The 16,782-nt window shown below is 38.3% G+C and overlaps 1 protein-coding gene across 1 annotated transcript in view; it reads right to left on the bottom strand.

The window, feature by feature from the left end:
* Positions 1-5,039, bottom strand: part of CRIM1 (cysteine rich transmembrane BMP regulator 1) — a 650,317-nt gene extending 645,278 nt beyond the window's left edge. The window contains exon 1 of the mRNA XM_063443119.1: positions 4,409-5,039. Within this exon, the coding sequence (XP_063299189.1) occupies positions 4,409-4,718 (310 nt within the window). The 5' untranslated portion in view covers positions 4,719-5,039. The remainder of the gene's footprint in view (positions 1-4,408) is intronic.
* Positions 5,040-16,782: the final 11,743 nt, after the last annotated feature.

Genomic DNA, 16,782 nt, shown 5'->3' with positions numbered 1-16,782 from the left:
TGCATTCACATACTCAGATATTTATAATGGGATTTTTTTGACTCTTTAGATGATTTGTTGGTATAATATTGCACAGGACGCACATGAAAACAAAATAACTCAATGTACTTTCTCTCTGGTAAAATTATTTATAAATAAGTAGCGAGTGGCCCTGTGCTACCCTTCCGTTGCACACTTTCAGAAGAATTTGAAATTAATGAGAAACAAAATAGGCATATACAGTAACAGCAACAAACTTCAAAAACAAAATTGGGGTTCCGCTCCGATTTGCCTGTCGGGTGGTCCAAGCATTTAGAGCATATCTAAACAGGAGTCCGGTCAGACCCCGCGGTCATATAAGACCGCAACTGGACCCTTGTAGTATTGGATGCTGGCAGGAAGTGACAGCACTTCCTCCAAGACAGAGCACGCCGCCTGGAGGGAGAGAGGGAGCAGCGGGGACCAACCTCAGCCAGTAGCACTGAAGACCCTCCTGCAGAAAAAAAAAGATAACTGAACAGCAATATTTAAACGTGTGTGTGTGTATATCTGTGTGTGTCTGTTCATACCTGTGTGTGAATATCTGTGTGTCACGGTGTGTGTATCTGTGTGTCAGTGTAGCTGGGACAGGGTTCCATGATGTCGATCCACTATGTCAAAGGGTTCCACAGGAAAAATTAATTGGGAACCCCTGCTCTAATAGATTGCCCCCAAACAGCTCCACATTTTACTTGCATATGCAATATGTAAAAGGCATGCGTTGGCATTCCAGCTCGCAGGTGTATATATGTAATGCGGGTTGTATCTTTTGGCAAACAGTGGGTGTTAATTGTTGCCTTTCATTGACTGTCCCTCCAATACCAGATCCAACAATGTCTGTTTGAGCTGAAGTCGTTGTTGTAAAAAGCAGATTCCATGAATGTAAAATAGTTTTACATCTCTAGTAACCCTTTAAAAGCCAAATGTTCTATCCCACTTGGGTCCCAAATGACCTAAACCAACATGGAATACTCCAATGATTTAGTTTTGCAAGCTCCAGGCAGCCTTGATGTTGTTACTTGAGTGGGGAATTCCACTGGGATAGAATCTTAAAAGAAGAATGTTATGATTTCATAGACTGTCATTTGTCCATAAAGAGTAAAAAAAAATATCTAGAGATGAACATTGAGGTGTCCTATCCATTCCTCAATTTAAAATGAAAACAAGCAGCTTTTTTACTCTGAGCCTACTGCGTCAATTTATTTCGGTCTGCTAAAAAAAAAAAAAAAGTCTTGTTACAGACTTTCAACGTATATAGCCTTATGGAATTTGCTGTCACTATATAGATAAATTTGGTAAATATATTAGAATGGAGTTGCACACAGATGCTTATTAATCTTCAAATAGAATAATAAGTGAATCACAGATGTAAAACCTGTGATATCACGCCCCACTGTACACATTGTAAAGTGTATATATCAATAATTAATACTAAAGAAATAAAGGCCCTATTGAAGCTCACAGTGTATTTGAGGAAAACTATATTTTTTATTCATGTAGAGAAGTACCAAACAGAATAACAGTACGAATGCCTGACTACACTGATACAAAGCAAAAAGAAACTGTGGTTTATTCATCTTAAACAACCTTGCTGTGATTTGACGAACCTACATTATTATTATTAGTATCAGCATTTATATAGCGGCAACATATTCAGTAGTACTTTACAATAATACATTGGGGGTTATAAGACAAGTATTGACATATAGAGTAGTGATGACAGAGACAAGCTCAAACAAGCTCACAATATTAAGACCAAAATAGTTGCTCAAGAAAACAAAATATACAAACCTGAGTACGTCATTTTACACTGAAATATTAAGCTGTCAAAATACTATCCCCTATGTAGATCACATTGCTACATTTAATTTTTGACACAAACAATAAAAAAAATAATAATAATAATGTATATCAATGACTAAGATGACCGATCAACATCATAATAAAAGGTTGTTTTTTATTAGGTAAGATCAACATGTTTTTTTCATTACATAGGTTAATTGTTTTTAGGGAAATTCATACTCAAAATGCTACTGGTTGTATCCCACAAAATACTGGAATCGACTGATTGCAGGAAGATCAGGGAGGACTCAAAGCAGGATAAAGGCAGTGAAAATCAGCATTAAACATCTGCTAGTAACGTACAAAGCCTCAGGAAAGCTAACCTACTAAAATACAAGACACGCTGGCCTTGAAATCAAATCACTTTAGATAGCTGGCATCAACCAATTCCCACTTCCTTTCTTCGTAAACGGGGTAATTTTTGCAGTCTGGTCATGATGCTCAGAATGTGACCATTAATGTGCAATAGATTTTATCATATAATTCTCTCTGCTGTGTCCCTTTTACTCAGTGGAATGTATTGATAAGAGTGTATGAGAAATAACAGGATAATAAAGAGGCGCAAGAAGAAGAAGGTGACAAAATTATTAATCGATCCTGTAAAAGTGTGGGCATGTAATAAGGTGTCATAGAGCTTTGTTGATTATGTTGTATAAACGTCTGTGGAAACTGATACCATATGAAATGTCAGAAGCTTGATTGACAAGTTGTTTTTGCACCTGTCACAAACATAAAAATAGATTATGTTTGATGGGTCTCAAGACAAACTTTTTATAAACTGGATTTAAAAAAAAAAAAAAAAAGCCCCCTAGTTATTATTTAAAGTGGATAGGGAGAATGCGGAGACACTTATTCCAATCCAACTGGGTGGAAGGGAAAGAATACTGGAGGTCTAAACTTTTATGGAGAATACAGGTGTTTAATTTCTTTTTATTTTCAAATCCTATTTATACTAAGAGCATTCATATCCCAAAAGTAATTTCAATTACATAAAACAAGACGGTTAGTCTATCGGACTACAAAATATTTGAACTCTTGAATCTCCACTACAAATGTAGGTTAATGAAATACACTGACTGCTTTATCTTGCAGTGGACATCAGACAGAAACTGAGTTATGGTTTGAACATAATCTCTTGTAAAAATACTTCATAAAAACGGTTTTCCTGAATACATTTAGAATACCAAAAATGTTCACCAGTCTGGTTAAAGGGTTAATCCAAGTACAACCAACATTTTCTTCAAAGCACAACAATTAAAAGACAAGCCAACCTGTATACAAACTAGTCAAAAAGTACAATTATATGAACTTGCAATAAATGAGGAAGAATACAGAACTTGGGGACCAGAGACTATTGTAGAAAAGGATGTGACCGCTGATAACATTTGAAATCCCTAACATTAATTTAAGGTTAAGTTAAGGGAGGGCAAGTCATTCAAGTGGCAATCACCAATATGTCTTCAGTGAGCATAAATATTGAAGCAATTTAGCAAGGGCTCTATGACCCAAACCATGTGCAAGAGATTGCTACATAAAACCTTAGAATTACCAACCACACAAAATCAAAAGCATCACCAAGCTTAGCCCCTAACCTTTACAGCCCTCCAGACGCAAATTCTTTGCTTTTTGCAACTAAAGCATGGGTCTGTTCTTTGTCACCTTGCCCTCAAGCTTCTATCCTTGATCCATCAAATTCACTCTCCCTTCAACAAGTAACCAGCACATGTAAACCACTTATATGTGTAAGAAGCCACAAATCTCCTTAATAGAAACAATTGGTTACAGTATGGAATATAGTCACAGTGGGCCAGCTATCCAAAGATTCAAGCTTTTATGCCATTATCTTCCGTATGAAATAGGGATGAGTCTTGGGGTTTCTGGATTTATCCAGAAAATGTAGAACATGTGTCTTCCTTAGCCGTGACACTTGATCATTAATTACCCAAGTACTAATACCAGATTTCCTACAAAAATCGTATTTTTCCCCCCCTGCAAACTCTGATCTAGAAACCTGATCAAGCTTTTCAATCAGCCACCACGATAATACACTGCAAGGTATTTGGCAATGGGTTTTACTGTGTGCCTGAATTGGCTCCATGTCAGCAATCCAGAACAGCAAACACCCTGTTATTAATTGTGCATGGTTTGTGAGTACATGCACGTTGCAGTAACTTATTCTTCAGAATTCTCTTGTACTATAGGAGGTATTATCCATAGCACGAGCTCCCATATAGCTGTGTCTGGGTGTGCTGTACAAAAAGGACTAATGATTGTACATTAATCACTGTTCATGTTAATATATGCATTCTATGAAATTTTACAAAAAACAAAAAGCACTGTATTGTGAAGCACAAATTACTGATGTCACGCGTTCTAGTGTTGACAATATTTTATATGCTCCCACACTGAATGCATGCCTGCATGCATAGCTTATACAGATGCATACATAATTCATTATAATTGCAGTGAGAAAAGAAACTATGTTTTTGGGTGGACAGAGGCTTTCATGTCACCTGTGCGCCAGTGAAAGGGTTAAAGCATGCCTTACCTTCACATACCCCTACTTCATACTCAGTGATGGAGTCTCCATTGAGTGGGGGGCGGATGACACAGCGAAGCCCCTTGTCGCACGCTCCATGCAGCCCATAGACTCCCCCGCAGGTCTCATTCTTCTGCCGGGCACACATGAAGCAGCAGCCGCAGACTCCAAGCACTGTACTCCCCGGGCAGTTCTTAGGCTCCTCGCATTTCGACTCATCGCAAGGCAAACAAACCAAAGCCCAGGCGGACATGGGTAGCAGGGTCCAAACCACAAGCACCAGGTGCAAGACACACAATAACTTCCCAGCCAGGTACATCCTTCCTCCAGATACAGAGACAAAGATGACAAATTATAGAAACGGTATAATCACAACCCCCGATTTGTATTCCAGCAAGGTGTAAAAGTATATAAAACAAACAAACAAACAAACCCAAATATCGAAAGACCAAAACGATCAATCCAAAGTTTTCCACGCAGGATTAAAGGACTACACTGGGGAACAAAATGCAGCCATCACGGTCCCCTCTCCAGGCTCCCACCACCAGAAAACAATCCTCCAGAAAAGTTGCTTCTTAGTTACAATCCACTGAAACTCCTTCTAGAGCTGTCGTGCTAAAGTTGGTTCCCTGTAAAGATGTGTTACCACATCTCTCCGAAGGAGCACCCAGGCTGTGTAAAGCTGTGTGAGAAGGGAGGGGGGAGGGAGGGAGGAGGGAAGGCGGAGAGAGACTGAGTGTGGCTTGGAGAGTCCTAAAAGGTCAATAAATCATCCCTGCTTCTATCCCAGGCAAAAATCCTTAACCCCCTTTTCCTGAAAGAATCAGGCAGTCCCGTTTACCTCAATTTAAAACCAATAAAATGCATTTCTGCATTTTATTTTCTAAGCACATATAAGTATCAGACTGCTCTGTTTTACTGTTCTTTTATAACCACCTGCAAATAAAGCATTTACCTTGCTCATATGATCTTGAAAACGAGAGAAATCTCAATGTATCCTTCCTGGTAAAAATATTTTATAAATAAATAAACTATTTTAGGTCCAAAGAGTGCGTTTCCCCACCCTGCTATGTATGCACTCTGTGTCTGCACAGTATGTTTGTATAAAATGTGTGGCATTTGGTTGGGGTAACACAAAACTACAGGTAATACATCATCAATATACTTTCCATTACCTGTAATTTTCGGTTATTTGAGGTCCCAAGAGTAGGTTAGCACAGCCATGCATGTACTCTGTCTACAATGACTTTGTGTATGGATGTGTGATATATGATATAGAGAGAGATAACACATCTGTGCATTACTTTACTGTATTACTGCCATTCCTGTCATTTTCAGATGCTTGAGGTCCCACAAGCAGTTTAGACCATTCATGGACACCATGTATACAACGGCCTATGTGTATAGATGCGTAGAATATTGTCAAGAGAAGAGAGGTCATGCAAAATTACAGGTAATACATAGTTGTGGGAATATACTGTAATAATATGTTACCTATAATTTTGTGTTACTTGAGGTCCCAAATGCAGGTTAGACCACCCAGTTAAATGTACTTTGTATCTGCTCACTCTTGAAACAGGCCATTATACGAATTAAAATATATAGAGACTGTATACACACACACACACACACACACACACATTTAAACACATCACACGTGTGTGCATATTAACTCTTTCAGTCCCAGAAATGCCATTTGAAGTGGTCCCTTACAGTCTTATTGAGATGCTAAAATGTGGAGATGCCTGTATGATTGAAAGGTTTAATAAAGACACACATGAGGGAAAATGTTTAAATATTAACTCTTTAAGTCCCAGATATATGTCATGTGTCACAGTCATGTATTAACCCTTTCAGCCCCCTGGCTATGATACAATGTTGTGATTACTGGGGGACTGAAAGGGCTATTAAAAGACACACATTAGTGAAAGTGTGCATGTATTAATATTTCAGTCCCAGACATGTCACATGAAGTAGTAATTTTTTACCCTTGAAGTCCCACGGTGAAGTTAAAAAAATTGACGTGAAAGGGTTAATCAATCAGTATTATATTTATGACTAAAATATGAGGGAATATTTTATTTGCCGGTGGTGATATTAGAATAGTAAAAAAATAAATAAATAAAAAAGCAAACATATAATTATATGTATTTTGAAAAAAAATGATTCTAAGGTATATTAACTCCTGAAGGACACATGACATGTGTGACATGTCATGATTCCCTTTTATTCCAGAAGTTTGGTCCTTAAGGGGTTAAAGAGACTGCTGGGTTTTTGGTGTTTTTTTTTGCAGGAGAAAGGGTTAAGGATTGTGCATGCATGGGAAAATGAGATGGGATGATTTTTTTGTCCTTTCAGGACTTTCAGGAGCCACATTCAGCCTCCCTCCTTCCTTCTCACATAGCCTGCGTGCGCGTTCCCGAGAGATGTGGTAACACATCTTTACAGGGAAACAACTCTAGGATCCTCGATCAAAGTTCCCTGTTCTTTCAATTTAAAGAATTTCTCCTGCACTGGTGTCACCCCACCTCCTCCTTGCTCAATAGGGTCTTTTTTGTTGTTGTTGTAAAACAAATATATTTTTTCTAATGCATAGCAATAATGGTAACAATCAGCTCTGATAAATCCCTCTTCTTCGTCTCTTTGTGCTGTTTATGTGTTGGGAAATATTTTGCTCAGAATCATGCTCCATTTTATGCTCTCACATTCTTTACTTTTCTCCCCTCTCTTGTTTATCACTCTTGGAAAAAACGCAACCTTAGATGCTCACACTCTCTCCTCCCTTGCACTTGCGTCATTTTCAGATTACTCCCCCAGCACTGAGAGTGAATTCCATTGGAACATTCGCATGTAGCAGCACCGCCCAAGTACTCCACATATGGAACGTAGGAGTACCATACTCCTTCTTACTTGATTTCAGTTTCCTGGGTTCAGGTAGTACTGAGTGGGGAGACGGAGAGGGATCTATTCCTAATAATAAAGCTCTCTAAATATAATGCAGACTGCAATCTTTTTACTTTCCTACGCAAATATTTTCAATAAGTGTCAAATGCTCACATATCTTTTGAATGTAACCAAACACCAACAGAGGAGGTATGTCTAAGTTACACCTAGGCACAAGGTCACATTTCCTGTGATATGATAGATCTAGTTATTTTTATAATAGTTACAGGATCCAGTTATCCGATCTACCAATTACAGACACAGCTACGCAAGCTCTGACATGAAATAAAGGCATCTCATATGTCTTACAGATTGCTGAATAATTAGTAATGTGGATTTACAAAATTGACATTGAAAAAAACAGGCACAGTATATCATTTATATAAAGTACTTTTTGTACAGCACTGCAGAATCTGTTGGCGCTATATAAAGAATAATAACATTCGTTAACGTTCATGCAATTTATAGTAGAGGAAATCACAAGATATTTATTTATGTTTGTATCAATTGATTATTTACTTGATTATCTCCCTCACAGGCACTGTTTATGCTTGTCACTCCTTATTTCAGATTTGTACATTGTAATAAGTAAGCTAACATCTGGCTTTATGCAACAAATATAGACAGAGGATATGTAGTCCCTTGTCTTTATGTGTTTGGAAGGAACCAAGGGGTCAATAGTTCACTCCGTCTCTTCCTGGGTTTCCTCTTTAGTGCAGCTCCCAGGCCGAGCTCTCACAGCGCTTTCCTATTGGCTGTGAGCCAGGGACCTTTTGCCTCGCGCTGTCATTGCGCAGGCAATGAGGCTATATAAGTGGCAGCCTGTGAGGTAAATCTCACAGACCTCAAAAAAAAAAAAAAAAATCAAAAAAAATTAATTACATTTTATGCAGCTTCCCTCCCAACCGTTATGTAAATTTAGTCTAATTATGTTGTGGTCTTTATTTAGAATATTTTTATGGTTTTTTTTGCCTGCATAGATAAATGGGGCTTAAAATGTTATGGTGTTGTACGGGCTATTAAAAGGCCGCGATGTAGTGTTTTCCCCTGGGTGGTAAATGCCATGAATGTATTACAAATTATATCATTAGCTATACAGTTGTGTTGTAAATAAAGTATTTGAAGTTAGAGATGGTTTCAAATTCCTTTCAATAAAGACCACGGCCTTTCTTCAAATGTTTATTTCTGTGTGATTATTTTATTAGTAATGTTTAATTTCCTTTCCATAACACAAAAAAATGCTGTCTGTCACAAGGTCCCTTTTACTTCCACTCCACCACAAGCAGGCCCTTGATCCCAGGTTATCTGTCATGTGGAATGATTTATCAAGGGTGCTACTCGAAGGAAAAGTGCTAAATAAGGAGAATTTACCGAGCAAACCATAGAATGACTCAACTTTTACCCCTTTGCACTTAGAGTAGCACCTGTATTTCCTTGATAAATCTCTGTCAATATGTATGTAATTGGTACAATCACAGTATCATTTACATTTTTGATATCAAGGAATATTCAGAGGTACTGTAATTATTCTACTGAAAGGTAAAGGATCCAAGGCCATTTTGGTGTTTGAGGCCCATCTGTGACACGTGCAGACAATCAAGTCAGTAATCCACTAGTGATAGCCAGCAATCAATCCAGTCATGACCCACTTAGGGCATGCATGGGCTAGTGAAACACATCCCATGATTTATGTAGAACAAGACCATGCCTGCTTTTTAAGTAACCTTCTGATTAAAACATATATATTCTTTTTAACTATAAATATTTTTTTAGCTTATATAAATTACAGCCTCCCTTGTTTGTTTATTTTTTTAAAATAGATTAAATTGTAAACAATGACATCTCTCAAAAATGGAACTGTTTTCATATGCTAGTGGGTGATTGTAGTGTCCCCTGTTCACTGACTAGGTAAAAGTTACTTTGTACTTTGTTAATAAATAGATTGTACAGCTACTTATTAAACTTTTTTTCTTTTTTTTTTCCATCACGTGATTTTGCTTTAATAACTACTTAATTCCCATTCTGTTATACTATATACATATGAAATACGTATATGATTATTATTGATACTATGTAATAAATGCTTTATGTATATTGTTTTTTATGATTTATGAATTGTACTATTACTGGTGTATAAAGATTAACTTTGATTATTTTTTTATACATATATATTGATCATGTAATAAAGTTTATTTTTTATATATTGATAATAGGAGTGTGGGTATTTATTTAGCATATAACTGTGATTATACCACATAAAGGAGTGCTTTAGATACCTTTAGCACCCTTGCTCTATACCCATACTGTACAATAATTGGTTATCCCTATATGCCTAAACGCTTTCATTTACTAGTCTGCATAGGCAGATGATGTGATTTGGGTACTTAGACTGACATTTTAATGAAATCTGTCCTGTCAGTGCTGCAGAAGGAGATGATAGACATGCTGTTGCCCAATTTAAAAGATGCATCCTGTTCTGGTAACACATCCAAACACACTGGCTATCCAGTTACATCTTTGGCTCATGCTCTTTGTAACTAAGTAAACTCTGCTTAACTAGTGCAGATGGGGTATATAAATAATAAGTCTACCAAATGCAGCACATAGAGATGTTAACACTGTGATATAGACCCCATTAATAACACCAATTCATAGTGAAATCTATGCATCACTTAGTATTTGGTAATCTTCATAGGAACCATTAGCAGAATAAATGTATCTACAAGGTCATCACTTTTTATACATAATTTCAACACTTATCCTTTTTGACGGTAGAATAAAGAATGATAGGCACTGCGGAGAACACGTCCAAGATCGATTTTGTTAAGAATTTGCTAAAAGTGAAAAGACAGTAGGCTTCTGCTATAAATCTAGCACTATATGCTCCATTTACAGTGAACGAGGTTGTGCTACTGCCACCATCAGGGAAAAACTGGAATTGATTTTGAGATTTCAGAAAGCCTTGGCAGATTTGTTTGTACAAAGAAACTAGCATGATGTCTTTCTCCAGTATTCTGTAATTCATCGTCAACATCCTGGCAGGATACAGTGGTTTTTTGTTTAGTTTTTTTTTTTTTTTTTACTAAATGTTGAATTCTAAAGTCTATGCAACTTACTGGTATAATACAAGGTGAAATAACTAACAAGCTCACACATTTAGAATAAAAATATATGTTTTTAATTATTTGCTTAATCACTTATAACAACCTAGTAGCTTGCTTAATTCAAGTATATCATGGTTTGAAAAAGTAAAACGATTAAATTGCAAAAGAAAAATAAATAAATAACCTAGTACAGCAAAGAAACAAAAATATATTGCCATAATACTGCCTTCCTACTCCCACAATTTCATATCTGTGTGCATCCTACAAAACAAAGGAAATGTTCTCAAATTGCCCTGTGAACCAAACCTCTAAATGCATAGAAGGACTTGAGATTGTTTACTTTTTTTTCAATGTCCATAAACCACTTGTGTAGTAGATTGTAGGAGAATATTTTTCTTACCCACTCGTACTATCTATTTTCGCCAACACAAGCTCAAGGGGAAGCTGTATTCTCACACACAGAATTGAAAAGTAACAAATGGCGAAGAAGTAGGGGTTAAATGAGGTACAATGACAAATGCACCAGTTGTGCCCACAAAACCCCAATTTAAGTGCCAGGTGTGTCAGGTATGCACAATAATGCACCTAATATATGTGGTCCCAAATGTCAATACAAAACAAGTTCCCAATCCCATATACCCATATTGCCTTTCAATATTAAATACAAATTTTAATATTGAAGGAACTTAGCATGCCATGCTATTATTACTTTTTTTTTTTATATGTATAGAAAGAATTGGAAACTGGTCACCCCATCTAGATTGTCTAGAGATTTGTCAGAGAATGGAAACCACTATATTTGTAAGTGGTTTTAATTATTTTTCTTATATACTAAACTTATGATATAATTCAATTTTAATTTAATACCGTAATTTTATTTAATACAAAGAGTATTTCCATGGTCACTAACAATTGTAGTGTAGGATTACAGTATCATTAAAATGTAAGCTTGTTTGAGCTTGGCCCTCACTACCTTCTGCTCCTGTGTGTACAGTATGTCTTGTTGTAGCTTTTTGTTTGTCAGTCAACCTATTGCATAGCGATGCTAAATATGTGCGCTCTTTATAAAAAATATTAATCATAATTGAACCGCTGATTTTGCTTCAGGTATTAGCCCTAAAGCATCCACTTTGAAGTATCTTTGATTAAAATATAGATTCTGCACCCCCATTTCAGATCTCCATAGGTTGTATACGTTGTTTTTTATAGGGTACAAGACTCACAAAACAAACGATCTTTGGATCATAGCATAAAAAAGATTAACACAGTACATTTTAGGAATTAGCCAATAGGCTATATTTCAAATATGAGACATATTTAACCATCAATGAAAGATGAGTACTTCAGATATATTTAATTACCTAATTAGATTATACAGTGTGTTGATGAGGAAGAACTATGATGTTTACCATTTAAATATCACATATGGGTAAGCTTGTATACATACACACTTTTTTTTTTTTTTTTACATAAAATGTTTACAGATCAAGAAAATGTAGAGAAATGCTATGACTAAGATAAACCCAATACATTATATTAGCTGCAAGATTTAGGCATCGTGTGTGTTTATTTCAACAAAGCAATGTCCTTGAATATGAACGAGTGAGCTGAAAATACCATAACAATGTGCTTTTCAATTAGGTTCTGCTGTCATATCCCACCCACTGATAGCTGAAAAAAATAGGTCACATCTAGAAATTTGCACACATTGTGTGAATATATATACATGTATATTTAAAAAGATACACACACACACACACACACACACACATATATATATATATATATATTATGTGTATATACATATGTGTGTTAAGTAATTGATACATGTTGCTCCTTCTCTAAAAAAACAATGTGTTACACATAATGTGTTTCATTTACTTCCATCATTTGTTTTTCCCATTTATTTTGCTAGTGAAGTGGCTGGTAAAAAGATAGATGTACAGTAATTTAAAGTGACAATAGTAACCATAACCAAAAAACGTTAAGATGGTCCAGGCACACAAGATGTCTTAATGTGCAGACTTTAAAAGAAGTAAGCAGACACCAAAAGTGGCCTTTAAAGTTATGCTTTTGGCAGAATTATGGCAAGCAGTTGTAGTGATTTACAAAAGAAAAAAGAGAAAATGCCACAGCTGCATTGAAACACACAATCTGTAAGTCCCCAGCTATAGTGGCTGGTGCTGTGAGAGATCCCAAGTTGCAGCTGCATGCATGGTCACAAGGTTGAATGTTGACAGTGTACTGCAAGCATGTCAAACTTGCAGACCGCGGGCCGCATGTGGCCCACAATGATTATTTTTGCAGCCCACCTGCCCTGTGGCCTCTTTGTCTTGTGGCTGCAACTGATTCTTGTCCTTGCTCCCACGGCCTATATCGTGCTCCTGCAGCTGCAAGAGCACAGAGCTGCTGTCTGTCTGCAGTGTAGGCCAACCACTCCCCTTTACCTCCTGCTCGCATTGCCAGAGGAGCATCTGGCCTGCTTGAGCAGAGAAGAACTGGAGGACAGGCGGCGCATCTTAAGAAAGAGGGCCTTCCTGTGTAGTGTGCTAATTTGAGGTGTGTGTGTGTGTGTGTGGGGGGGCATTGTTTTAATTTGGGTGAGGGAGGGGGCAGTGTATAAGAGTGGTGGGAGCGTGGCAGTGTTTTAGAGTGGTGGGAGGGGGGCAGTTTGTTAAATTGGGGGAGAGCAGTGTATTAAATTGGTGAGGGGGCCAGTGTATTAAAGTGGGGGGAGGTAGGGCAGTGTATTAAATTAGAGTGGTGGGAGTGGGTGCAGTGTATTAGAGTAAGGGGCAGTGTATTAGTTTGGGTGGAGGGGGCAGTGTATAAGAGTGGGGGGGCAGTGTATTGGATTTTGGGGCAACGTATTGGATTTGTGGGCAGTGTATTAGAATGGGGGGGGTGTATTAGATTGGGTCTGCATGGAGGTGCTGAACGCTCCCCATGGAGATGCTGATTGGCCGTGCAGCTTTTTGCCACACATGCACAATAGCCTCCCAATGCTTTATTAAGGTAAAGCATTGGATTGGCTGAGATAATCAAGTGAAGAACACACTCATAGAACTTAAAAAATAACAAGATAACATCATTTTTTTTGTTCAGCTATGTAACATCATACAGTCACCATTTCAGTCACATTACTAAACTTTTCTTTATATCAAGGTAGTTGGACTGAAACATATGGTTATTATCAGGGGTAATTGTAATGTAGTGATGTACCGAACTGTTCGCTGGCGAATAGTTCCTGGCGAACATGGCGTGTTCGCGTTCGCCACGGCGGGCAAACACATGCGCGGTTCGATCCGCCCCCTATTCGTCATCATTGACTAAACTTTGACCCTGTGCCTCACAGTCAGCAGACACATTCCAGCCAATCAGCAGCAGACCCTCCCTTCCAGACCCTCCCACCTCCTGTACAGCATCCATTTTAGATTCATTCTGAAGCTGCATTCTTAGATAGAGGAGGGAAAGTGTAGCTGCTGCTCATTTGATAGGGAAATGTATAGCTAGGTTAGTGTATTCAGTGTCCACTACAGTCCTGAAGGACTCATCTGATCTCTGCTGTAAGGACAGCACCCCAAACAGCCCTTTTTAGGGCTAGAACATCAGTCTGCTTTTTTTTTTTTTGTGTAATCTAATTGCAGTTGCCTGCCTGCCAGCTTCTGTGTCAGGCTCACAGTAGATACTGTGCCCACTTGCCCAGTGCCACCACTCATATCTGGTGTCCCAATAGCTTGCAATTAAAAACAATTTTTTTTTTCACTGTAATAGATTAATTAGCAGTTAGTTGTCTGAAAGTGTCTGTGTGTCAGGCCAACAGCGTGTACTCTGCCAGTGCACCGTGCCACTCATATCTGGTGGCACAATAGCTTGCATTTAAAAACAAAAAACATTATTTCCATGCATAACCATATCAATGACACTAAAGCGGTGACACTTAACAAAAATCAACCTTAAGCTACTGTTCCTAATCGACAAATAATTCACAATGACAGATGTAGTTACCCAGCTTGTATTTGGCTTGTATTATTAACCCAAAAAAATAATGGTGCGTTTTCTCTGATGCTGTTCAGCAGTTAGTGAATAAGTGCTTGTAATCTGTTTGTGAATGCTGTTGTGGCATTACTGATATCCGAATGTTTAACCATGCACAGCAAAAATAAAGAATAAAAAAAAACAAAAAAGAAACATTTTTTCACTGTAATGGATTAATTAGCAGTTAGTTGTCTGCAAGCGTCTGTGTGTCAGGCTCACAGTGGATACTGTGCCCACTTGCCCAGTGCCACCACTCAAATCTGGTGTCACAATAGCGTGCATTTAAAAACCCCAAAACTTTTTTTCACTGTAATAGATTGAATAGCAGTTAGTTGTCTGCAAGCGTCTGTGTGTCAGGCTCACAGTGGATACTGTGCCCACTTGCCCAGTGCCACCACTCATATCTGGTGTCACAATAGCTTGCATTTAAAAACAAATTTTTTTTCACTGTAATATATTAATTAGCAGTTAGTTGTCTGCAAGCGTCTGTGTGTCAGGCCAACAGCGTGTACTCTGCCAGTGCACCGTGCCACTCATATCTGGTGGCACAATAGCGTGCATTTAAAACCCCTAAAACTTTTTTTTCACTGTAATAGATTGAATAGCAGTTAGTTGTCTGCAAGCGTCTGTGTGTCAGGCTCACAGTGGATACTGTGCCCACTTGCCCAGTGCCACCACTCAAATCTGGTGTCACAATAGCTTGCATTTAAAAACAAAAATTTTTTTTTCACTGTAATAGATTAAAGGGACACTATAGTCACCTGAACAACTTTAGCTTAATGAAGCAGTTTTGGTGTATATAACATGCCCCCGCAGCCTCACTGCTCAATCCTCTGCCATTTAGGAGTTAAATCCCTTTGTTTATGAACCCTAGTCACACCTCACTGGATGTAACTTGCACAGCCTTCCATAAACACTTCCTGTAAAGAGAGCCCTATTTAGGCTTTCTTTATTGCAAGTTCTGTTTAATTAAGTTTTTCTTATCCCCTGCTATGTTAATAACTTGCTAGACCCTGCAATAGCCTCCTGTATGTGATTAAAGTTCAATTTAGAGATTGAGATACAATTATTTAAGGTAAATTACATCTGTTTGAAAGTGAAACCAGTTTTTTTTTCATGCAGGCTCTGTCAATCATAGCCAGGGGAGGTGTGGCTAGGGCTGCATAAACAGAAACAAAGTGATTGCTACTAAAAACTTTCAGAATAATTGTAATTGGTTAACTCAAGACAATGTGCTGCAGCAACTAAAGAAAGTTAATATAAACAAAGCTCCAGGGCCTGACGGTATCCATCCACGTGTACTTAAGGAACTAAGTGTAGAAATAAGTGAACCTCTGTTTTTAATCTTTCAAGATTCTTTTCTTTCAGGAAGTGTTCCGGAGGATTGGAGGAAGGCCGATGTGGTTCCTATATTCAAAAAGGGTTCAAAATCCTTGCCTGGAAATTATAGACCTGTGAGCTTAAAGGGAAACTCCAGTGCCAGGAAAACAATCCGTTTTCCTGGCACTGGAGGGTCCCTCTCCCTCACACCCCCCAATCCCCAGTTGCTGAAGGGGTGAAAACCCCTTCAGTGACTTACCAGGGGCAGCGACAGGTCCCACGTCGCTGCTTCCTCCTCCCCCGCCGCTCCTCCTTCTACTTACGTCGGCCGGTGGGCGAGACTGATCTCGCCCGCCGGCCGAGGAGACCTAATGCGCATGCGCGGCAATGCCGCGCATGCGCATTAGCGCACCCCATAGGAAAGCATTGAAAATGAATTTCAATGCTTCCCTATGGGGAATAGAGCGACGCTGGAGGTCCTCACACAGCGTGAGGACGTCCAGCGACGCTCTAGCACAGAAAACCTGTGCTATGAAGCAGGAAGTCCCTCTAGTGGCTGTCTAATAGACAGCCACTAGGGGAGGACTTAACCCTGCAAGGTAATTATTGCAGTTTAAAAAAAAACTGCAATAATTACACTTGCAGGGTTAAGGGTAGTGGGAGTTGGCACCCAGACCATTCCAATGAGCAGAAGTGGTCTGGGTGCCTGGAGTGTCCCTTTAACTTCTGTGGCTGGTAAAATATTTGAAAGGTTATTAAGGGATAATATTCAAGAATTCCTTGAGAAGAATATGGTTATCAGCAAAAATCAGCATGGTTTTATGAAGCACAGGTCATGTCAAACTAACTTGATTGCGTTCTACGAAGAAGTAAGTAGAAGTATAGATCAGGGTGTTGCAGTGGATGTGATCTATTTGGATTTTGCCAAGGCATTTGATACAGTTCCACACAAAAGATTAGTGTTCAAACTCAAGGAAA

This window comes from Pelobates fuscus, chromosome 2 (assembly GCF_036172605.1).
Source record: "Pelobates fuscus isolate aPelFus1 chromosome 2, aPelFus1.pri, whole genome shotgun sequence".
Lineage (NCBI taxonomy): Eukaryota > Metazoa > Chordata > Amphibia > Anura > Pelobatidae > Pelobates > Pelobates fuscus.
The sequence above is the reverse complement of the archived record's forward strand: the minus strand, read 5'-3'. Positions and strand labels throughout refer to the sequence as shown.